Here is a 26,349-nt window from a genome sequence, read left to right on the forward strand (position 1 = left end):
TAAAAATGAATTTCAAGTTTTATCAAAATCAGATGAAAAGTGTGAGCTCTAGAGTGTCCACAAGCTAAAAATGCGATTTTTCGTACAATCAGGGGCCATAATCCATGAAGTCACGGTCCGATAATACCAATATCGAAAGGAACCGGGATCTTTGGGAGATAGACCTATATATTTGAAGTTTCGTCAAAACCGGATAAAAATTGTGACTTGTAGTGTTCACAAACAAATGTAAACGGACAGGAGTGACGACAATATACGTCAACATGAAAATGTGCGTATAAAAATAGGACACCTCCGTTATTTCTTACAGAGTTTTTGTCCGTATCTCAAACATATTCTGTAAATCAGTTTAAGAGACTGATACTTACATATATCTCATTATCAAAAGGACGAACACAAGGCATTATCTTCTTGTTGACGCATGGATATGAACTTGTATTTAGGGAATGGGCCATTAAGGGCATTAACCCAAGATTGCACTGGGATAAGACCACTGCTCTAATCTGATACAATACGAATAACGTACCGAGAACAATCCATATTAACCGTGTAATTAAAGCTTTTGTAAACCAAAACACTAGTACTTTTAGTAACACACATAAACTTATCTTACCCAGGTTCCAATCTTTCTGCATCATCTACAGTATCTGGTAGTTTCTGTTTGTTTGTTTCGGGTAGAACACAGATGATTAGAACTAGAGCAACCATACAAATAATGCCAAAAAATAAAAATGGCGAAACCTCTTTAAATCTTCCGGGAACAAATTTACTCTGAAATTTGTAAAATGAAACTAAAAGGTAGGTGTTGTCATGCTATCAATAAGTTTACAAGAAATGAATATATATGATGCATCACACAAAACTGTGAACGGTAATTCAATATTATATAATTAAGCGATAAATTACTACAGATGCCCCACATCTGTACAAGTATTTAAAATCATGTAAGTCTACTTACCAATAATTCTAAATACGGTGCAACCACAGCTCCTGCCCGTGCTGAAGCGGAACCAGTACCGGTTCCAACATTTCTTAATTCTGTCGGGAAAAGTTCACTCGTCCACAACCAAACTATAGCAAAACTACTTATAGTTCCACACTGACCCATCAAAGTAAATACCGTCATCAACCAATTCAGATCTAAGAAAAAGTAACTGAGCAAAACTAAAGGACAACCACCCCACCCCCAGGTAAATTCATGTACGAACATCCATAGAAACGTATATAGTGAACATAATTCTTAAATTGAATGTGCTGGTATCCAACCCAAGCAATATTGCGTCTTGAATTGTTGCTGGTCTGCAGTATTAACTATTTATTGTCAATACTCACCCCCCCCCCCCCACGATTGTCTATATGAGAGGAATATTTACCTGGTGGTACGTATAATAGTATAATTATAACAGCTATTAATGATAGAATCTGTAGAAAATAACAGCCACATATAAGTTTCTTTCGTCCTAACTTATCTACCATTAATATAACAAATGTATAACAAACTGCTTCAATGATGGCTGTTAGAGATAGATTCAGGTATATATTTCCCACCAAAAACTCTAAATTGAGCATTATACCGAAATACGTGACACTGACAGAAAACCTGCAAATAAATACGTTTAATTCTACAGCATATCTTGAAGGACTGTGATAAATAGTTTATTGAATAGCTTTCGAACAAAAAGTAAAAAAATAATTGTAACATTGACGGGAAATCTTTGTTCTTTTCGTTGAATAAGCAGATTGTTTGCCTCTAGTAGATTGGATGGACCTTAACCGTGCAATAACTAGACATTTTCAATGTTATTGCACACTTTTGCTGGTTTACGCCACTTTTAGTAGAAATCATTTAGAGAAGTGGGTGGGTTTTCTGTGTAATAATAACAAGCATGTTGAGCAGGTGTCAATGCTACAAGTCAAATATAGCACCAATTTCTGATAAGGGGTTTTCAAGAAATATTCCATTTCCTTGCCTCAAGGTTAGTCACTTAACATACGTACAGCTATGTTAATCGACTCTTGGTGGATAACTTGATATCTGAACCGTATTGCGGATATCCTGTCATCCACCCGCGTTCCTTTAAATAACATACATTTACCCAGTGAAATTTGTCCATTCATGGATCAGTATTTTTTATATGTGACCATACTGTATTCGTGGACTACTAAAAAATAACAATATATTTTTTCGACTTACCAAACAAAATAAATTGCAAGTGTTCTCGCTGTCAACTTTTTTGTTGAACAAAGTTTCCAAAATTTTGCCGTTGCGGGCTTTTCTGGTACTCTTAATTTTGATAATGTATCCTCACTTACAATCGTTTTATTGACAACAGCTGCCCTCTTGATTAATTTTCTTGCCTTATCAAGTTGACCCCGTGTTAATAACCAACGTGGACTTTCCGGTAACATTCTTTAAAATAACAAAATATGTTTTGAAATTACGATTTAATGCTGACTAAAATGGTTCTCACAGTCTTTTGACCATGTATTTGTCGCTTTTCAAAATGGAGAAACGGGAGAGTTTCTCAATAGGATATTATAATTTTTAAATATGGTTGAGTGGATAGAGGAGGGTCAATTAGCACATGTTCTTGAAATGTTTTATAACATCTCGACGTTGTTATGCAATTCCCGTTATCGCCCTGTAACAGACACGTGAACGATAGCGTCCAATCAGAGGTTGTGACACAAACACACTCAAATCAAACATGGCGACCTCCACGGAAACCTTGACATTGAATGAACATTGAACTTTGCAACTCGATCATCACAGGTAGACATTTCAGCTGGAAAGCACGAGATTTGGTATTCACGATGATCGAGGGTAGGCTCCCCAGCTGGATCAGTTGCCAATCGAAATCCGTGAAGAAATATGCAGGGTATCTTGATAAGATGTACGGAGTTAACGCGAGGTCAAGCCTTCTTTTGAAATCCTTCTGCTTGGGCCCCTATGGTTTTTTGTTGTTGTTTTTTTTTTGGGGGGGGGGGGAGTTAATAGCACACAAATGCTATAATGCCACAAATATCAAAATCCTATAGGCAGGCATCCCGAAACCAGAAGATTTTTAAAATATTTATATATAGATACTACGTAAGATCTGTGTACATATATATACTGAGCGCCATGGAAAACGCATCCCTTTTTTTCCCAAATATTTTATTACTAGGTGGTTTTGTATGTATAATATTATGCAATACTATGGACTATTGTTTCACACAATGCTCCCAAACGCAAAAAAATATCGGCCCGTGTGCACAAAAAAAAAGTGCACGAGATGCACATGAATAACCCAATATTCACGTGCAGCATTGTGTGTGAGCCCTTTAAAAGCATGTTTTCAACTTAATGTGCAGTACATGAACTGTGAAACGTCAATCTGTCGTAATTTGTTGTTGGACGTGTGAAGGAATCGAGCTAGAGATGCCGAGACTTACTGAAAATCAACGGAATGACGCCACTGGAATGTCCCGGGCTGGCATGTCTACACGTGCTATTGCCAGACACTTCAATTGTCATCAGTCCACTATTGTAAGGTTGGTGGAACGTGTTCGAGTTACTGGATCAACACGTGACCGTCAACGTCCTGGTCCACAACGCGTTACAACCCAGGCTCAAGACCGCTACATCCGGGTCACTCATCTGCGTGACAGATTCCGCCCAGCGACTCGAACAGGTGCAGCAGTCGTCGGAAGACAAGGACCAGTAAGTGCCATCACCGTAAGACGTCGTCTAAGAGAAGTAGGACTCTGTGCACGACGACCTTAAGTTGGAGCTATCCTCAGGGATCATCACCGTCAGCGGCGTTTGATATGGGCTCAAGGACACCTGACATGGAGAAGAGTAGACTGGCAACGTTTTGCAGACTGCTGCGTCTTCGAAACGAATCGATGGGGTGGGGGAAGTGTAATGGTGTGGGGAGGCTTCACATTTCATCACCGGACCGCCCTACACATTTGCAGGGGTCGCGTTAATGCTGTAGCGTACCGTGATGATGGCCCGTTGAGGACACACGCGCTACTGACATCTGTGTCGTACTTTTGGCTTTGACCCCTCTGACTTTGTACCCTTGATTACAGATTAAACATCCATAAGTGTACAAATGTGTTGTTATTGATGTGTTCCCATTTGAATATTGTTCACAATAAGAAGCAAAATAAAAAAGATATGTTTACAGGATCAATTTGTTATACGAAAAACTAAGTGATGCGTTTTCCATGGCGCTCAGTATATATATATATGTACTTAAAAGCGAAACATTTTCGTTGGTTGAACGCCTAGCCTTATAAAACTACGTTAAATATCTGTGAACTCCATATGACAGTGAAATACACTGGCAACGAAATATCCGACATTTATTGTTTACAACCAATCTATAACGTTGTAAGGTACATACAAAAAATAAAATAACTGATACGATGTCAAGACGGCTGCAGCTAGATGTAAGTATCTCCAGGTTCTAATATAATAGGCCAACGCTGCTACAATCAATATACCCAAACACCATCCGAGGTTAGATACAACACCAGTAAAACGTCTTTTAGAAGGTCCCACTATCTCCACTCCTAAATGAAATTGTGGGGTTTTTTTAACATAAAAGTACACAGTAGTCATTTGACAATCAAATTTGAACCTCGTCCATTGTGCCCGTATTCATTGATTATATAACAGAATTCTACACTTGGAGTCAGCACATTGTTTAGTCCAGTCAATTTATGATCCCCCCCCAAAAAAAAAGAAAAATGCAAGAAAACGTTTTTAAGCATTTTACGTTTATTTAAGTGTACTTTATAAAGTTTACCAAATTTTGCACACCGGAAAGTGGTAAAATCCAAAATGACCGACATTTGCCTAGTCAATGTTCAAGAAAACTCTAAACTGTTGGTATAAGAACCTATAAATGCATTATGATCATAATAATGAATGCTTTTGGGGTCATTCTTTCATTTGAAGATATTGCCAGTAGTCTGTCAACTCTCACAAAACAGGTAGAATTGATAGGCAGGCCCCGAAATTCTGCCCCATTTCTTGTCATCTCGTTCATAAAAATTTGCTCCAGGGAATTGACTAAAATTTTCAGGCCCAGTCCCAAATAATTAAAAGCTCAGTTATATATTTTACCTTGCTATCTGATATTATTCCCTCCTTTGTGATCTTATACTATCTCAGCACTATCACATTCACAGTATGACAAAGTGCTCCAGAACTCGTATCATATTAAGATTATAAAGTATACATGTAAAGTATTTATTTAAATGCATAGAACCAATTTGAACCCCACATGTGCAAACTCATTGAACCCCATGAATTTAAGTCTCCCAATCAGTGTCATAATTTTATGAAATCACTACTTGGTACTACAACTGAGATAATTCTACCAAAATCTGACGATGATGACAATCTTGCAAACTCTTTCTGTCAATTCTTTTCTTCCAAGATAAATCAAATACTTGAACAATTAGATCACTCCAGTGAAAATGAAGAAGCTGAAGGCATTACACCTTTTTCAGCCACATGTGGAGATTATCTAACATATTTTGAGTCATTCTCTAACGATGAAATTTAAAAACTTATCAAATCATCTAAGAAGACAACTTGTCTACAACTTGTTGAATATCTTGATCTGCTTCTTCCAGTCATTACTCAGATTGTGAACACAAGTCTTATTACAGGAGTATTTCCTTTAATATATAAAGATGCCGTTGTAAGACCCCTCATTAAGAAAACTTCTCTTGACCGGAATGTGCTTAAGAATTACAGACCCGTCTCAAATTTGTCATTCCTCTCCAAAATCATTGAAAAGGCAATAAACAATCGACTACAGTCCTTCGTAGTTTCTCGAAATCTTTTAGACAAATTTCAATCTGCTTACAGACCACATCATAGCACTGAGACAACTATCCTTTGTGTGCTAAATGATTTGCTGCGCTCCGTAGATAGTGGTAAACTTGTGTCCTTGACCCTGTTAGATTTGTCTGCCGCATTCGATACTGTCGATCATGAAATTCTCTTAAGAAGACTTTATCAAACTTTTCACATAACTGGTACGGCCTTACAATGGATTAAATCTTATCTTACTGACAGAAGATCATTATAAACAAATCTCATTCCTAGTTTGCAAACCTTAATTGTGGAGTGCCTCAAGGGTCTGTTCTTGGACCGGTATTGTTTATACTGTACACACGATGTCTGGGGGATATTATAGACCAGTTTGATATAAGCCATTTCTCCTACGCTGATGATACACAGTTAATCAGTAAGTTTAAACAAGACAATGCTCATGATTCCTTTGAAAATACCACTCGCTGCTCCAAAGCTGTTAAATCCTGGATGAATAATAATAAATTGAAGTTAAACGATGAAAAAACAGAAGCAATACTTGTTAGAACACCACAGCGTCTCGCATCAACTCCTGATTCTCGCCTTGTAATTTGCGACTCTAGTATTGAATTTGCAACAAGGGTTAAAAATCTAGGTGTTATATTTGATCCGTCTTTAACAATGGAAAAACAGGTTGAACAGTTATGCCGTGTTTGTAATTTTCATCTCCGTAGTATAGGAAACATTCGTCATCTATTGACTACTGCTGCTTGTCATCTTTTGGTGCGGTCTCTAATTTTTTCAAGATTGGACTATTGTAATAGTGCCTTGGCTGGAATATCTCAACATTTATTAAAGCGACTTCAATTAATTCAGAACAACTGTGCCAGAATCATCACAAGAACAGCAAAACGTCAACATATAACATCTGTCCTTAAATCGCTTCACTGGTTACCAATAGAGGCTCGTATAAACTTTAAAATCTTAACACTGGTCTACAAGTCTCAGCATGATTCAGCTCCATCCTATATCACAGATCTTATGCAGCCTTATGTACCAAACCGACCACTCCGTTCACAGAATAATCTATCACTTGTTGTACCTTCAACTAAATTAAAATCTTTTGGTGATAAAGCCTTCAGTGTATATGGTCCACGACTATGGAATGACTTACCTGACAAAATAAAGTGTTCAGAAACAGTTGCTCAATTTCGATCTAGACTTAAGACGCATATGTTCACGATGTATTATCTACAGAAGCCATTAACTTACAGCGCTTAGAGCATGCTCATGGATGGATTAAGCGCTATATAAATGTACATTATTATTATTATTATTATTATTACATAATTGATCTATGTATAAGATATACTGTCTACTACATAATATACATGTATTAATTATGGACGTAATAATTTCCACACTAGATTCTAGATCCGCTACTGGCATTACGTTAAGGTCCTATGAATGTATAACAGTAAATGTGATGCAAACTATAGCGTTGTATAGCCAAGCAAACTGAGATTGGCGCTTATGTTAGCAAAAGTTGCCCGGTTAATTAAAGCACCCTGTCATGTGTCTTAGAAATCATATAGACGGCATCACCCTTCATTCTACGAAGAACAAATTGGTAAATAATTTCTTGCACATCTTTGTTCGTGTCTTGCTTCACTCATCTTTCCGATCATAGGTTATTGGGGGTAGGGACCCCAAAACATGTACACACAAAAAATGCCATGCAGAGTTACGATATACGTAAATTTGGGTTCGCGTAAACATGTTTGCTGCAGCGGATTCCCGAAAATGGTGTAAGGAACCACTTAACACCACTGGGCATATCTTCAAATGAAACAATGGCCCGCCAAAATATTAATCTTGAGACTAAAATTCCCTTTTTTTATATAATAAAACAAAGCACAGTTATGCCCCTTTATAAATTTGGATTCTGGACAGCATGTTTCTGGGGTGATCCCCGAAGATGGTTCAAGAGAACACCGGACATCTATGAAAACCATGCCATATAAAAGTTTGACCCCGACATCCTAATGCATGGCGTCAATTTCGTGTGTTTCTCTTAAAAAATAACGACTTTTTGTTTGTCTGAAGTTGTACCTTTTAAAGGAAAATGACTTAAAAACCCGAACTTTGCCCTAAAAATTTGGGACTTTCCGGTACTCCAATTTTGCTAAACTTTTAAGATGTCATTCAGTACACTTAACGCTTTTAAAAAAAACTTTTCTTGCTATTTTTGGGGGGCTGACCCCCTCATTTTTCATAAATTGACTGGACTTGTTACAGATATTCAGATAATTTTGGCTTACGAAATATGAGAAATTTTATCTTATCGAAAGTAAGTTTAAATTACACGAGAATGGATTATTTTTTTATTTTTGTATTTTAGTGCCAATATCGCGAATCGCGATAAAATTAATTCCTTCCCATTCTCCACCCCTACAAATACATAAACCAAAAGCAAAAAGGTAACTTACCAATAGTAAAGATAGATATTATTTGGCCGCCCATTCCTACTCCAACAAAAAATCGGACAATCACTAAGAACATATAATTGGGTGTCCAAACCAGTAAATAAGCAGAAGTGACAAACACTACGTTACAAATAACCATTACTGGTTTACGACCGAAACTATAACACAAAAATAAAATTGTTTTTAGGAGTAAGCCTTAAGTCTTGCCGAACATAGAATTTCGAACATATGCCACCATTTTTGATATTTAATAACTCGTTGCCAGGCAACGAATATACGCCCACCAGCAGCAATTTGAAAGGAAATGAAATAGGGTTAACGTCCCACTTATCTGCACCGACGGGGCTAATAAAGACGGCAATTTTGAACTTTAAACAACGAAACGAAATAGGATCTGTTTTTAAATCAGATTGGTGAAATACCTATACATGATATTGATATGCAATGCAAGTCTTATTCCTCATCAGTATACAAGTCAAACCATTTCAACACGGTTGAACATAAAATCTTCAGTGACAAGTGTAGAGTATGTTAATTCCACAACATTTATGGGGAACGGAGGATAACTGCCAAAGACAGACGAACAATTGGTGGGTCTAGAGCACAAGTGATCTAACTACCAACCATTTTAGTTGGTTGTTAGATCACTTGTGCTCTAGACCCTCCAATTATAGAACGTTTGAATCTGAAATACCCTGATATGCAGAGCGTTTACGAGGTCAGTGGTATTGCTGTGCAAGTGAAGACAATTCGTCACATTAAATATGGTGGGGGTGGGGATACAGATGTATTATTCGAGATTATCAATATACTTACCGGTCAGCAAAGTTACTTATAATAGAGCAACTGAATACCAGACCCAGGAACGTCGTCATAATGGCATTATTTCTTAAAATGTCATCGTCGCAAACCATATTAAACTAAATTAAAACATGATATTAGATTTTTTTAGATAATCATGACTATCTATACATACTTTGCATTGCCATTAAGGAGATTTTTACACAGCTATAATGCATAAATCTTTCTGATTGGTCACATATAATCCCATCTCGTATAGCTTTTCCAATCTCACCCAGCGAATAGACCCACTATCCTTGTCTGTAAACCGTTGTAGGAAAAGTAACAAGTTTTAATGATGGTTAGAAATTCCGCAATATGGCCAAAGAATACTGGCCACAAATCAATTCCTTCGTAAAACATAACACAAACGTAAGCGCTTACACCGTTCCTGTCATGGTAGTACCAGTAGAACCATTTTTTCAAACTTACCAAACGACAATTCTTTTTTAATTGTTTGCTGAATTTGATACAAAAAAAAAACAAAGACAAGGAGTGATGTCAGTACAAGAAGCTAGTGTTAAGAGATTGTGTCAGTAAAAGAGTTAACCTGGGTCCCTTCTTTTGATGTTCAGGTTAGAAAGACGGTTACACTTTGGAAAATACATTACATTCTAAATTTAATAATCATGGTCAATTTTAATAACTACTTTGATCCATCTACCTTTAAGTACATCATAAGTAGATAACCGTATGTGAGACAAGCAGTTAAAACTTTATTTTCTACTTAATTATTTACCTCGAAACGTAACACTTAACTAAATGGTTTTACCTCAACCAAATTTGCTTTTAATTTCTTAGGTCAAACACTATTGTCACGCCTTCCTCGGTATCCCCAGTGGTCTCATTCCGTTGTACTGCACCAACCCCTGAGTTTATCCATAGGGAAGACACGAATTCAAATTATCTGCCCTTGATGACTGCTAGTTTTATCCACCAATAAAAAAATTGTTAAATACAAAGGAAGTTGGCGAAGAGAAATAACGCTCGTCTTGTTGCAACAAACCAGCTGTCATATTGGTGTGAACGTAAGCAATGAGGCTAAGACTGGTTTGTAAACTGTTTTTGATTAGTTCGTAGAATCAAGCTACGATCAAGGGCAGATAATTTGAATACCCCATGGATGAACGCGGGGTATAGTGGTGAGGAGCGGAATGAAACCAAGAATGGTGAAACTCTAGTTTTTCCCTAATCTCAGCTCATGGCAGTTTTCCTATTTTTTAAACATGGGTTCCAATAGGACAATACCTCTATCGCCCTCGCGGTTAACACATTATCGGGGTCAAAAGTAAGATGTAAAGTGTTGTCTAATTTTCTTAAAATATTGTTATTTCCCCGCCTAATATCATTCAATATTAAAAGCCCTTCAAAATTTATACAAAAAACACAAAATCTGAGGTTTCTTGGGGTCAATTCTTTAGAAATAGGTCAAGAAATTATCGAAGCAGGATAAGCAGAATCAATGTTTGAATTTGTTTCGGGTAACACTAGTGTGGTAGAGTCTCCCTTGTTATTTTATCCACAGTTGAATGAACATAAAGCTGTAATTATCTCCCTATTTGGCCTAAAGTTTTATCTGAGGTCAAAAGTGAGGACACAACTTCCACTAGTCTTCCATTACATCCTACCTATTTACTCCCAACACTACATTTGACCTCTTCCAGTTCCTCAACGACAAATGATGAAATTACTAAAGAATTGTGGATGTGCGCGTGTCAAAGTTTCCACATGTTCCACATGTTCGTGAAAATGTGTTTAAATATTAAAATACTAGAAGGATTTCCATCTTCGTCCGGGGCCCAAATTCGGTCTAAAGCATTCACGGGGTCATGCTGGTTAATTTGATAGCACATGTAAGGATGGAGCGCGGCGACCTAGCGTGATTCTCCCGATACCCAAATTCGACGATCTACAACAATCATGGGGTCATGCTGGTTAATTTGGTACCTCATGTGGGGTTGGAGCACGGCAACGAAGCTTTATGGGCGTAAATACATCTACATACACACATATTTATATAGATTTATTTCAATCCATTTACCGAAAGCAGGGAAAATAAAAATTGGATATTCCGGTTTTTTTCGTCACTTTCTATGCTTTCGTGTGTGTGATGTGAATTTTGACATTATCCGAACAAATTTAATAATTAGACTTTTGCAATATGATTAGATAATCGTAAGAATGTTCTCGTTGTTGGTCTTTGCTCGCCACACTTTATTATATTTTTGGCGTTTTCTGGGATCTTATCCGTTGTTAAAGTTGCTTGACGTTCTAACTCATGACAACCAAACCAGCGCCAACCACCCCCAGAAAATGCAGGTGTCGTGAAAGCCTTCTTTCAGGTCCTCCAATGCCTCCACCACTTGACCATTATGGAGAGTCAGGAGAATGGAACACCAACCAGAAGTTTCACTTGGAAGATCCAAGACCTGAATAAGTTCGTGAAGCCGGCCATGAAGACGCCTACCATAGCCACTACCATTGAGACATTGAACTTGAAATGGGCCAAGGACGTCGCCTCATCCCTGTCGACACACTACCGAGCCATGCTAGCGGAAAAACTGGAGTACTTGAAGTCACGTCACTTTACCAAAGATGCTGTACAAGAGTACTCTAACCACGCCCTAGCATGGGCCAAGAAGTCCTACGGCAAGCGACTTCAGGATAGTGTGAAGACAGAGTTCCACCGCCTACTATCCACGGTCTCTAAAACTGTCACGCCCCCTCCCCCATCAACCATGCACATTACGCACAACCTTCTCCGGGACACACCAAAACGATACACACCCAACAAGAGAAAATTATCCCCTGGAGAATGCACTTGCATTAACACTCCCTCGAAGCGTGCAGCTAGATCAACCAGTTCGCCCCGGGCTGTGTCTGGCTCACCTACTTCCTCGGGATCTATATCGCCACTAAACGCGCTTGTCGACTGTCTGTCCCCTAGATCGCCCATCATTCCTAACCCTAGAATCGCCACCAGATCTTCCACCAGATGTAGGCGATCACTCAACCTATCCCTAAAGAGACCTCACAGCTACAAAGGTAAAGACGAGAAGGATTTATGGTTCCTACCACCCGTCATGGCAAAGACCCTGGTTATTGGATCCTCTAACCTGGCTAGGATTGCATCCTTCGTCGGGGACTGGGAGATCCATAGCTACTCTGGAGCCAAGATCAGCCACATCAAACAGATACTCCAGAACTACATGGGTCCTGCACCAGAGAAATTAGTGATACACGTCGGGCTCAACAACAGGGAGGAAAGTGGACCAAGGATACACGAGCAGATGCTAGATCTACTCAAGGTGACCAGAGCAGCTTTCCCAACAACCAAGCTCTTCGCCACACAGATCCCCACTTCTTCCCGACTCCGACAAGAAAATCCGATCGCCTACCAAAACATCACCAGCTACAACCAACTGATCTCCACTGCACCTTCACCAAACGCCACCACATTACCAACCTTCAAGGGCAAAATAGAACTGAAAGGTAACGACGCAATCCACTGGAGCCCAGACACGGCCAGAGAGATCATCAACTGCTGGATGAGGAATTTAAACTAGGATTAGGGAAAAGGAATGAGAAGCCGTCTTTAGGACAGACAGTTGTCAATTTGAGCGACAGACTTCTCAACCCCCTAGAAATGAACACTCTTGATAAAGGCCTTAAATTTATCCCAACCCCCACAATAACATCCATAGACCCCATCACCCAGGCAACCGATCGCTTCCAAAGAACACTTTCGTTGACTTATTTTTTTAGGAACAAACCCGGCAGAGGTAAAAAATTATTCACAGCAAAATCCACATGGAAACCACCTAAAAAGTCATTATCACCAGCCATCCTAAAAACTTTCGACGAAATGAATATAGAAATATCATCCATTCAACCACAGTCACAAAAAACAAATCTCAACCGAGCAACTAAAACGGCATTAAACACCCTTAAAAAGGACAAAAACATAATAATTAAGAAAAGCGACAAAGGCTCGTGTTGTGTCATAATGAATCGCGCAGACTATATCTCAGAGGCAGAAAAACAATTAAGTAATCCTATACATTACACTAAATTAGACCAACCCATCTTTAAGGACACCGCAAATTTAATAAACAACATCTTATATGAATTGCAGGATAAGGAATACATAACAGCAAAACAATATGATTATCTATCTGCTAAATCTGACTGCCGACAAAGACATCTCTATACACTACCAAAAATACATAAAAATCCAGAAACAGAATGGTTTATACCTAATAAAATACCCAAGGGACGCCCAATAATATCAGACTGTGGCAGCGAATCATACAACGTATCACAATATATAGACCATTTCTTATTACCCCTAGCATGCCAACACCCATCCTACCTTAAAGACACTAACGATTTCATTCAGAAAATCAAACAGTTAAGAGTCCCCGAACACACCGTTTTAATATCCATCGACGTACAAAGCATGTACACGAACATTGATAATAACACAGGTATTAAAGCAGTTAGGAAAGCATTTCTTAGGAACCCGCAAGCATCCAGGCCGGACGAAGAAATCTTCAAACTACTCGACATTTGTCTGAGGAGGAATGACTTCGCTTTTAACGACCAAGTATACCTTCAGTCTTCCGGAACTGCGATGGGAAAACGATTTGCCCCGAGTTATGCAAATCTCTTCATGGCGGAGTGGGAAAGGGAAGTTCTGCCACTCTGTCCATTAAAACCAGATTTCTATGGGCGGTTTTTAGATGACGTTTTCATAGTCTGGACCTACACTCTAGATGAATTTTGGACGTTTTTCAACATTCTGAACAATCATCATCCATCTGTCAAATTAACCGCAAATGTAAGCCATAACAGCATAGATTTCCTTGATACTACCGTTTTTAAAAGTAACAACACCAAAATCACAGGCCAATTGGAAACTAAAGTATTTTTCAAAGAAACCGACACACATCAATTATTGTTCAAAAGCTCCTTTCACCCAAAACATACATTCTCTGGCATCATAAAATCTCAGATTCTCCGTTTTCATAGGATATGTACCGACTTTGAGTCAGCATGTACATTGGTATTTAGCAAACTAAGGGAAAGGGGATACTCCAAACGCTATCTACGACGTATAAAAAACAACACTCTAGCTGAGCTTGCCGCCAAAGAAACAAATAATATACAATCAGCACATAAAACCAAATTTGTGGCCATCCAAGATGTCAAACATGCAAAATCTTAAACATATCCGACCATTTCCATAACAAAACATCAGGCACAAAATTCCCAATATTAGACCAACTTTCATGCAGTAGTTCAAACATAATTTATCTAATCTCATGCAGAAAATGTGACAAGCAATACGTAGGGGAGACTCAAAATGCACTTAGGGAAAGAATTAACGGTCACCGGTCTGACATAGTCACCAAAAAAGACAGACCTGTCTCAATTCATTTCAACCAACCAAATCATGACATTTCTGATCTCATTGTCACGCCAATAGAAAAGACCAAGAGCGACTTTGAAACTTCAGAAGAAATTAAAACGTTTAGGCTAACAAGAGAAAAATTCTGGATTGACAAATTGAAAACAACAGCCCCCCTAGGTTTGAATATTCATACGGCTAGCGCAATAGCTCCTTTTGTAGTTCCATTTAGCGCAACAGCAGCAAGTGCGTCCAAAATCATTAGAAAACACTATACTGATCTCCAAGAAAATCACCCGAAAATATTCACACAGAAACTTATAATTGCATATTCTAAAAATAAAAATCTGAACGACATCCTAGTGCACAGTAAATTAGATTAAATAAGACCAGTCTCCCCCCTGACCTAAAACAAACCATATATCAAATCCTATGCCTAACCGTTAGTAATTAAAATCAATTAGATATAAGAATCCCTAGCCGTAACCCGGTGATGTGGAACAAACACGATTTTTTAGAAAATCCAATCCGTAGTAGGAAACACACTAATGTGGCTCTCTCCCGAGAGCCTCAAATTTATTTTCTTTTTTCTTCAGAAACAATAATACCAGAATACCAGAAGCACCACCCAAGGAAGACCATCAGCGCCACCAACACCAATAAACAGTGAAATCGCCTTTGTATATAAATCTAATGTATTGTATGTATTTTAATAAAACTAGGAAATATCACGAACTAATTTTTCATCATCCTAGGTCAGTGCTTATGTGGAGACTTAACCTCTCCCCCAAATTCTTAAACCTAACCCTTTTTAAAAGACTGAACTTGGGTCTAATTAGTTTTTACTTCTCTTAAAAGGGTTCGGGTTAGTATTCCCCTAAATACTCATTTGTATAAAGCGGCCATTTTGGTATGAGTTCTGGCTTGTTCTGGAATTTGTTGCTTCTAGTGGTGATAATATTTGTACCGTGCGGTAAGGACGGCCAGCCCTCGATAAACTACTAGAAGGTTTTATTACTCAACAAATACCTTCTTGAAGTATGTAATAAAATCTAATCGGGTGTATGAGAAGTAGTATTAGAAGAAATAGCCCAATACCAAATGTATCAGAAGTATTATTATAACATTCACCTCAGGGGTATGAGAAGTAGTATTAGAAGAAATAGCCCAGTACCAAGTGTATCAGAAGTAGTATTATAATATTCACCTCAGTAACTAGTGTATCAGAAGTAGTATTATAATATTCACCTCAGTAACTAGTGTATCAGAAGTAGTGTTATGATATTTACCTAAGTAACTAGTGTATGAGAAGTAGTATTATAATATTTACCTCAGTAACTAGTGTATCAGAATTAGTATTATAATATTCACCTCAGTAACTATAGTGTATGAGAAGTAGTATTATAATATTTATCTTAGTGACTAGTGTATGAGAGGTAGTATTATAATATTTACCTCGTTAACTAGTGTTGATATAAACCTAACAAGTGTATTAGAAGAAGTATTAAAAAAAATATTAGAAGTCATATTAAAATATTTACCTCATAAACTAGAGCATTAGAAGTAGTGTTTTTATAATAACCTCAGTAACAGGTGTATTAGAAGAATTACACCCGCAACAAACAGGGGTATGAGAAGTAGTATTAGAAAAAAAAGCCCAGTGCCAAGTGTATCAGAAGTAGTGTTATAATATTCACCTCAGTAACTAGTGTATTAGAAGTAGTATTAATACTATTTACCTTAGTAACTAGTGTATCAGAAGTAGTATTGTAATATTTACCTCGGTAACTAGTGTTGATATGAACGTAGACGTATCATAAACCCATGAACCACATTTATATTCCACTGACGTCATATTACCATATTTATCAACTGTAGTATTACGTAGTAGACAACTAGAAGATTGTGGTATGGACTGGTTTATTAGGTATCCATGGTAATTGTTTTGTTGATGAAAGGTGTCGTTTTCATATCCTGGTAATTTACACCTGTAAAATTTGAAAGAATATTTTAATATTTTGTAAAAATCTCTTTTGATATTGCATAAAACGATACCGTCTAAAAATAATTTATACGTGAGATGTCACTTCCCAACGAAAAAAGTTCATTATGCTTATGTTGGCTTCTTGTTGAAATTGGGAAATATGGTGAAACTGCTATTTAGTTACTAAACGTTTTTTAGTTATCCGTTCTACAGTGGTACCGGTCGACATATTTATCCACTCGGTATTACGTGGCTTTTCAATATTTTAAGTTTTCATAACTTTATCTATCCTTGACGTGCGCTATCATCGTTGGTATCCTCAGTGGCATCGTTCCGTTCTACTCCTCTAACTCCTGGGTACATTGGCGGAGAAACACATATTCAAATTATCCATCCTTGATAATTAATATTTATATCGTCCAGTCAAATAATTCGATAAATAGAAAGGAAGTGGGTGCAGCCAAGTAACGCGTATCTTGATGCATAAAACATCGCCGAATTTGTCAAAATGTGGGCATAAAAATATACGTGAAATATATTTTTATACGCCCACATTTTCATGTCGACGTATATTCTCATAGCCCCTGTCCGTCCGTCCACAATTGTTTGTGGACACTCTACAGGTCAGAATTTTATCCGATTTTGACGAAACTTAAAATATAGTTTTATCTCCAACAGATCTCGGCTGCTTTCGATATTGGTATGTATCGGATCGAAACTTCATGGATTATGGGCCCTGATTGTACGAAAAATCACGTTTTTAGCTTGTGGACCCTATAGAGAGGTCACAATTTTAATCCTATTTTGATGATACTTGAAATATAACTTTATAACCCAAAGATCTTGGTTCCTTTCGATATTCGCGCATATGGGACTCTATCTTCCTGAATTATGGCCCCTGATTGTGACGAAAAATCGCGTCTTTAGCTTGTGGACCCTATAGAGCTTATAATTTTTATCTGATTTAAAAATCCGTTTGAATTTCGTGAAAATCGGCCTAAAACTGGCAGACAAAATGGCCTCCCCGCGTTCTCAAATAGCGTAAAAATATGGTATATCAAGGTTGTGGACCCTATAGAGGGCACAATTTTTATCCTATTTTGTTGAAAATTGAAATGTAAGGTTATAACTCAAATTTTTCGGTTCCTTTTGATATTCGCGCATATCGGACCGTAACTTCCTGAATTATGGCCCCTCATTGTACGAAAAATCGCGTTTTTAGCTTGTGGTCATAATTTTTATTCGATTTAAAAGAAAAACGTTTTAGTATATCACCGTTACACCCTAAGGTCGGCTGAATTTGAATTTCGTGAAAATCGGCCAAAAACTGCCAGACAAAATGGCCGCCCCTCGTACACAATAAGCGTAAAAAATATGGTATATCAATGCTGTGGACCCTCTAGAGGTCACAATTTTCTTCTGAAACTTGAAATGTAAGTTTATAACCCAAAGATCTTGGTTCCGTTCGATATCCGCGCATATCGGATCGTAACTTCCTGAATTATGGCCCTTGATTAAACAAAAAATAACGTTTTAAGCTTGTGGTCCCTGTAGAGGATTTTAAAAAAAAATGTGTGAATATATCACCATTACACACTAAGATCTTGGATCCTTTTGATAATCGCGGATACCCGAACTTAACTTCCTGACCCCGATTTCACAAAGCATTCTCAGACTTAAGTTAAGAATTTACTCAAAATTGTTCGCCTTATTTTAACTAAATATGGCCCTTTATAAAACTTTTGTTGTTTTAATATATCAAATACATCAATAAGAAACTAAGTACAAAGTCTTGTTTTTCTGGATCAAAGATATTCCTTATAAATAGTGATTGAAAATTGAGTAAATTCTCAACTTAAGTCTGAGAATGCTTTGTGAACTTGGGGCCTGGATTATGACCCCTTATTGTTCGAAAAATGTCATTTTTAGCTTGCAGATTCTCTAGAGGTCACTATTTTTTCCTTTTTTAAAAACCGTTTAAATATTTCACCATTCCACCATAATGAAGGTTGAATTCGAATTTCGGGAAAATCGAAATGAAACTGCCAAACAAAATGGCCGCTCTTTGTACTCAAATTGTGTAAAAGTATGCAATACGAAGGTTGTCGACCCTCTAGAGGTCACAATTTTTATCCGATTCTGATGACACTTAAAACAAACCTTTATATCCCAAAGATTCCAGTCCCTTTTGATATTTGCGTATTTCAGACCATAACTTTCTGGATTATTGCCCCTGATGTGGGCGTATCCTGTCTGGCAGCCGCTGGTTTATGAACGTGTGAATCATGATTTATCAGGTATTTTATCTCTAGTTTTATCGCATTTTTTCTTGTATGTTGTTGCCGAGGGCGACAGTCATCAACCCAAAGTCGGTTTAGTGAAAAGACAATAAATAAAACGCCAATGTTTCGCTTTTCAAGAGTACGACCGACGATATACAGATGTTTTTACGCCTTAGTTTTCATTTTACGCCCATGATCTAGACCTTAAATTAGTTTTAGAAATAGTGCTAAACACTGTTTCAAGGTTTTCACAGAAGTTAAGTAATTTACATACTATAGACGTCACTGATTTTTTAAACTATAGTAACAATTTAGAAATTAATGGTTTCATATATTTGTTTCAGTCACTTATTCATGGATGTTAGACAATCCATGGAATATAACTTTACATAAATTTGGAGTGTTTAATAGGCGCACGCGTGACTGTCGTCTGCACTAACTTGTTCAAGTACAACAGCTGGCTTGTAATTAGCATTCAAATAAGGAAATAATATTTTCACGTGTTTGCTTTTTACTATATTAATCTTATATATATTAATCATAGCACATATATAATTCTCAGCTACCTGTGTGGCGGAATAGCTAATGAAAATATCGTCACCAATACCATCAAAGCTGAAGTTAATGGTTGAATACAAACGGGAATACTCAGTATTTTCTGATATCGCCCAAACTCTCCAACCAGCTTTAAAACATCGTCGTAAAACATAACGAAGAGTCTGAAACAAAAAGAAAAGCAGAATTGATATATTTACTGACTGCAATACTTGGAATGCGATTTTCTTGTCATTACCCAATGGTGGTCACCAGCTCGAGAATCATGTTCTGTCAAGTTCACGTCTACAAAATACTATAACTGCATGTTCGCAAAAAATACATTTATCCGCAGTGTGTGCAATCGTAACCGTGGAATGTCCATTTGTTATCCCGTGAGACACGATTGTGTTCCCTCCAACCGATTGTCGTAAATAATATATCCAAATTAAGTACAAACTGTATCAGATTCCACAAAAAGTCCTTATACAAAATACTAAACTGAAATAAAATTTAATCCATATACAGGGACACCAAATCGGCAATTGTCGTTCATGAATTAGACATCCATGGTATGGTATTACTGTGGAAGTCTTTGCTTTATCCAGGGAACTATTAAGGGTTCCTGTAAATAACCCAATTTAGAGGAGTAAATAATCGTCCTCCGATTTATTTATCACCTTCGATGATAGGCCAGTTGAAACAAGACTTAATGATCGCGAGCGTAGTTCTCACTACGTTCTGGAAAAGGACCTAGAAAATCGTTAAACGGGTTGTGGTCGGGGTACAATCTGTAAATAATGGCTATAATACGATCCTAGTGCGTTCATAAACAGTCCTCAATACGTCTACCTCGTCTGTACCCCGTCCACAGTCAGTTCATATTAGGTTCAGATCGAGTAAATTTGCCGTTTCCAAGCAGTCCAAGCCCTTCCGTAATAAGTTTGAACCAGTTCGTAACTAGTTCTATTCCGTTCACAATATGCCCCCAATTGGTTCTAACTAGTTTGTAACCCGACCACCCAGTTTAGAGACAGTTCAACTCGTACTCGTCTCGTTCTTAGTATGTTCGAACGCTCTCATATTGCGTGTGTAATCTCGTCCTGGCTCGAGGGATATAAAAACCCATCGCGTTTTTGCCATTCCACTTCCTGTTCAACGTTTCGAGCTGTGGTGACCAAGCTCCCATCACACCAAACTAGTTCTCACTACGTTCTGGAAAAAGTTGCCAAACGGGGTCAAACTGTATGCGAGCAGAGTGAAATTGGTAGCAACTGTTTACGATCTGTTTAAGAACTTTGTGAACGGGCTCTTCTAACTGGCAGGGTGCACTAGAACTTTGAGCCTGTTCCTGCAATTAGACGGATGGACAACGTTTTTAAAACAAGATGGACGTACTATGAACGGAATAACAACGTACTTCGATCCTACTAAGTAAGCAGTACTTTATTTTATTTTATTTCGTGGGGGTGGTTGATTATTTTTTTTAGTTTTACTTATTGTATATCATATATTTTTAATATTATTGAATTTGTAGGATTGTGGTACTAATTCATTTGATGGAGAATAAAACCATGACTATTTAGTCTTTTTATACGCCCACATTTTTATGTGGACGTATTATGCCGTCGCCCCTGTCCGTCCGGACGTCCGTCCGTCCACAATTGTTTGTGGACTCTCTACAGGTCACAATTCTTATCCGATTTCGACGAAACTTGAAATATAGGTTTATCCCCAAAAGATCTCGGCTGCTTTCGATATTGGCATGTATCGGATCGAAACTTCATGGATTATGGCCCCTGTTTGTACGAAAAATCACGTTTTTAGCTTGTGGACGCTATAGAGGTAACAATTTTTATCCGATTTTGTTGAAACTTGAAATGTAAGTTTATAACCCAAAGATCTCAGTTCCTTTCGATATTTGCGCATATCGGACAGTAACTTCCTGAATTATGGCCCCTGATTGTACGAAAAATCACGTTTTTAGCTTGTGGACCCTATAGAAGTCATAATTTTTATCCGATTTAAAAAACCGTTCTATTTATATCACCGTTACACCCTAAGGATGACTGAGTTCGAATTTCGTGAAAATCGGCCCAAAATTGACAGACAAAATGGCCGCCGTTCGTTCCCAAATAGCGTAAGAATATGGTATATCAAGGTTGTGGACCCTATAGGGGTCACAATTTTTATCCGATTTTGTTGAAACTTGAAATGTAAGTTTATAACCCAAAGATCTCGGTTCCTTTCGATATTCGTCCATATCGGACCATAACTTCCTGAATTATGGCCCCTGATTGTACGAAAAATCACGTTTTTAGCTCGTGGACCCTATAGAAGTCATAATTTTTATCCGATTTAAAAAACCGTTCTATTATATCACCGTTACACCCTAAGGATGACTGAGTTCGAATTGACAGACAAAATGGCCGCCATTCGTTCCCAAATAGCGTAAGAATATGGTATATCAAGGTTGTGGACCCTATAGGGGTCACAATTTTTATCCGATTTTGTTGAAACTTGAAATGTAAGTTTATAACCCAATGATCTCGGTTCCTTTCGATATTCGTGCATATCGGACCGTAACTTCCTGAATTTATGACCCCTGATTTTACGAAAAATCACGTTTTTAGCTTGTGGACCCTATAGAGGTCATAATTTTTACCCGATTTAAAAAAACGTATTATTATATCACCGTTACACCCTAGGGACGACTGAATTCGAATTTCGTGAAAATCGGCCCAAAATTGACAGACAAAATGGCCGCCGTTCGTTCTCAAATAGGGTAAGAAAATGGTATATCAAGGCTGTGGACCCTATAGAGGTCACAATTTTTATCCGATTTTGTTGAAACTTGAAATGTAAGTCTATAACCCAAAGATCTCGGTTCCTTTCGATATTCGAGCATATCGGACCGTAATTTCCTGAATTATGGCCCCTGATTGTACGAAAAATCGCGTTTTTAGCTTGTGGATCCTATAGAGGTCATAAATTTTATCCGATTTAAAAAACCGTATTATTATATCACCGTTACACCCTGAGGACGACCGAGTTCGAATTTCGTGAAAATCGGCCCAAAATTGACAGACAAAATGGCTGCCGTTCGTTCAGTTCCTTTCGATATATGCGCATATCGAATTGTAATTTCCTGAATTATGGCCCTTGATTGTAGGAAAAATCACTTTCTTGTTAGCTTGTTCTCTATCCATCTCTCGAAAATGTGGGCGTATCCTGCCTGGCAGCCGCTGGTTTCCATAAATTAAAACCCCATAATTTATACTTCATTACGTTTTAATATTATTGCATGCAATTATAAAACCTTTCATATTTAAATTTATTATTTGTGCGTAAATTTATTTATTTCTAATGTGCTTGGGCATCAGGCTGGTTTCCATAATCACCAACATCTATCAACATGAATTTGTAATCTGCTTCTACCACTACTGAGCAGAAGCGTTTGTAGTTGTGGTACATGGTTTCAGTCTTAGCAGGCTTCCTTGTTGCTATATGTTTCCGATGTGAAATGAAATGAAATAGAATTGGGGTTTAATGTCCTACTCCTAAACTGGGCTAATGAAGACGGGTGTACGCCATACAGTGTGCTATGAGGGAAATTGGCGGTATTCAAAGGCCAGTTTAAGTGCGAAATATCGACTTAGCTAAGTCTCCCAAATATTAGCGATTTAGCTCCTTTAAAACAAACTGAAGATTTTAAATTGCAAACGAATAATTTTGAGCGCCATTTGAAATGAAGCGACTCGATGAACAAGGCTAAACATATCCCACAGGAGAATACTACCACCGGTGTAGACGCTAGAGATTGCCATTCGATTGGGAATTCTGGCGTATTTCGTCGAACATAAATGATTTGAAATTAGGGTAAATATGGAAATGATTGAATGTAAATTGGTTGATATACATTCATATTATATGCGTTGCGACCCATTTGTGTCAATTTCTAGGTACCAATAAGTGAAATTATGGTGACTTTTTAAATCGGAGTACACAATGTTGCAACAGGTCTTTAAATCACATACTGGCATGATAAATACACCTAGTGTTGCCAAAAGACACCCGATATTCTAATAAATAAATAGACTCAATTATGTTTCTGATTACTGCAGAATCCAGTTTCTTTTAAGGAACAATTTAAAAGTATGGGGACTGAGATTGAACAAAGACAATGTCGCCGAGCGTAACTGGCTTCAATTTCTTTTTGATCATCACATTTAATGCTGTAGTGCCATAATTTCGGACCGCATGTTACTGACGCCCAGTACAAAATGGCGACGCCATTGTCTATAGCCCGTTTTCCATGTGCGCGTTTTTGTGAATACGGGCCTTGATTTAAAAAAAGGGAGGGGGGCACGGTGGCTAAGTGGGTAAGGCGCTGGCTCGCTAGCCTGGAGGTCGGGTGTTCGATCGCTGCATTTGCCGAGAAAGTTCATCCAGATTTTCCGGCGTGGTTCCCCCTTGTCAGTGATGTAGGACGGGGGAGGGGGGACTAGGACAGCTGTCTAGTCGTTCGGATAGGACGAAAACCGAGGTCCCGTGTACACATTGGCGTGCACGTAAAAGATCCCTTGACAGTTGGAATTCGATATAAGAGTAGGCCATAGTGCCGCTGTCCGAGCAAAATTTCCCTCATAGCACGTCTTCATTAGCCCAGTTCGGAGCAGAACAGTAAGACGTTAAACCCCATTTCGTTTCATTTCGTTAAAAAAAATATATTTGAAAACTGGTTCTGCTATTTCATGATGTTATGCTTTCTTTGAATACAAATACACTAGCTGCATCGGTGATTTTTATGTACACAGCTGACGTAAAGCAGACCCGAGTAAAATTACTAAATACGCTAAATTCCTGTCTAAACTTTATCTCAACCGCAACAAGTTGCAACCGATCACAGAAAGTGGAACTCTAATTTGCATTCAATTGCATCCAGTTGCACCAAACCCAATAGCACACAGTCGCGTCATAATCCCCACCGTCATTACGTTTAGAAGTCAAAGCAGAAAAATGATTATTGAGGCCTGCCGAGTCAAATTAGTCTAGTACACCATAATCTTACATTAGATTTGTCCGGTGTCGATTTATTATTCGTTACTATACATTATGTTTTTTTTATTTCAGTTTAGGTTTTTACATAATGGTATTTCTTGAATTATTTACGACTGTTAGTTAACGAGATGATTAATATTTATGTATCACGGGATAACAAATTGGCATTCCATAGGTAGAGGCGTTACGAAAACAAACATATAAAAACAATTTTGAAGCTATTGCAATCCAGCCTTCAATATTGATAGTATAAAATCACCATTATATATACAAGAGCTTTGAATGATATGGTACTTTTTGAAATAAAGAGAATGAAATATGAAATGAAGAGCCCCGGGGAAGAACGATCTAAGTCACTTTTCAACGAACCCCAGTTAATGGCACCATCTGGTAGCAAATTGTATAAGCTTCACATCGAACCATGGCCCTTCTGAAATGCCCTCCCGGACAAAGTCCATCGTATTTATTTGACCTTAATTTGGAAATCAGTTGTTGTACTGATAATTATGATTCGTAATAAACTTCATTTTGAAGTTGTAATTAAACCCACTCGTTGTTCTGTTCGCGTCAAGCATTCTCGTCCAAAGTCTGTTTTGCCTTTTATGCGAAAAGACAAAAATGTGAATTAGATCGTACTTCCCCTGGACTCTTCATATATTAATATGACCCCAACGACCTCATTTGCCACATACCCCAATCAAAAGTAAAAAGAAATAAACCTGCAGTAGATTAGGAGGCGAGAGAATAAAAATGATGATGGTGACATTTTCGTTTCTAATAATTATAAAACACTCGATGATAATAAAATTCCATACTTACATTACGTGCTATCCTATTTTAATAATGTGATACTTCTCTTGTCAAGTTGCCACCAAGGCCGGTTGTCATAAATAATAAATTATAGTTTGTCACTGGACTAGCTATTTAGAAAATGCAATATACCGTTATTTAGAAAATGCAATATATCAAAATGATATGAATCTAATATTAAAAATTTTATTCATATGGCATCCATTCGCATCTAAATATATTTTACACTACACTACTCCCTAATAAATATATTTATTTTCTCGGTGGAAGTGATACTGTCTCTTAAATATGCAAACCTTTTGTTCGAAGGCTTTTGACTATAACATGAATATTAGACCCAAGAGCATGATTAATCACTTGGAACCCCCAATGATAATTTATTTATTTTCTATCGTATCAAAATATAATTCATGGGTATAATACGTGTTGGCGTCCATAATTATCAGATAAAAACGGGCATGTTTTCAAAATAGTGAAATTAATTCGTCCCGGTTGACCGATAATGTTTATTTCATGTGGACGTATATTGTCGTCGCCCCTGTCCGTCCGTCCACAATTTGTTTGTGGACACTCAACAGGTAACAGTTTTTATCTGATTTTGATGAAACTTGAAATATAGGTCTATTTCCTTAAAATATTTACATGTATCGGACTATAACTTCATGGATTATGGCCCCTGACTGTACGAAAAATCACGTTTTTAGTTTGTGGACACTCTAGAGGTCACAATTTTAATCTGATTTTGATGAAACTTGAAATGCAGGTTTATAACCCAAAGTTCCTTTCGATATTCACGCATATCGAAATTATGGCCCTTGATTGTACGAAAAATCACGTTGTTAGCTTGTGGTTCCACTAGCGATCACAATTTGTTTACCGATTTATAAAAAACGTTCGAATATATTACCGTTACACCATGATGTCGGTTGAGTTCGAATTTTGTGAAAATCTGACCAAAACTGCTGAACAAAATGGCTGCTCCTTGTGCACAAATTGTGTAAAAGTATGTAATACCAAAGTTGTGGACCCTTTAGAAGACACAATTTGTATCTCATTTTGATGAAACTTGAAATGTATATTTATACTTCAAAGATCTTTGTTTCTGTCGATATTCGCGCATGTCA

The 26,349-nt window shown here is 37.5% G+C and overlaps 1 protein-coding gene across 1 annotated transcript; it reads right to left on the reverse strand.

Moving 5' to 3' along the window:
• Window positions 1-792: 792 nt before the first annotated feature.
• On the reverse strand, window positions 793-25,350 carry LOC130010768 (organic cation transporter protein-like). Its single transcript, XM_056098780.1, has 9 exons — window positions 25,235-25,350; window positions 19,387-19,539; window positions 16,335-16,542; window positions 9,121-9,224; window positions 8,308-8,462; window positions 4,395-4,563; window positions 2,195-2,410; window positions 1,374-1,600; window positions 793-1,140 (listed from the first exon to the last, which is right to left on the reverse strand). The coding sequence occupies exons 2-9, from the start codon at window positions 19,527-19,529 to the stop codon at window positions 941-943; spliced, it is 1,422 nt and encodes a 473-aa protein (XP_055954755.1). The 5' UTR covers window positions 19,530-19,539; window positions 25,235-25,350; the 3' UTR covers window positions 793-940.
• Between the last annotated feature and the right edge of the window lie 999 nt (window positions 25,351-26,349).

This window comes from Patella vulgata, chromosome 2 (genome assembly GCF_932274485.2).
Source record: "Patella vulgata chromosome 2, xgPatVulg1.2, whole genome shotgun sequence".
Lineage (NCBI taxonomy): Eukaryota > Metazoa > Mollusca > Gastropoda > Patellidae > Patella > Patella vulgata.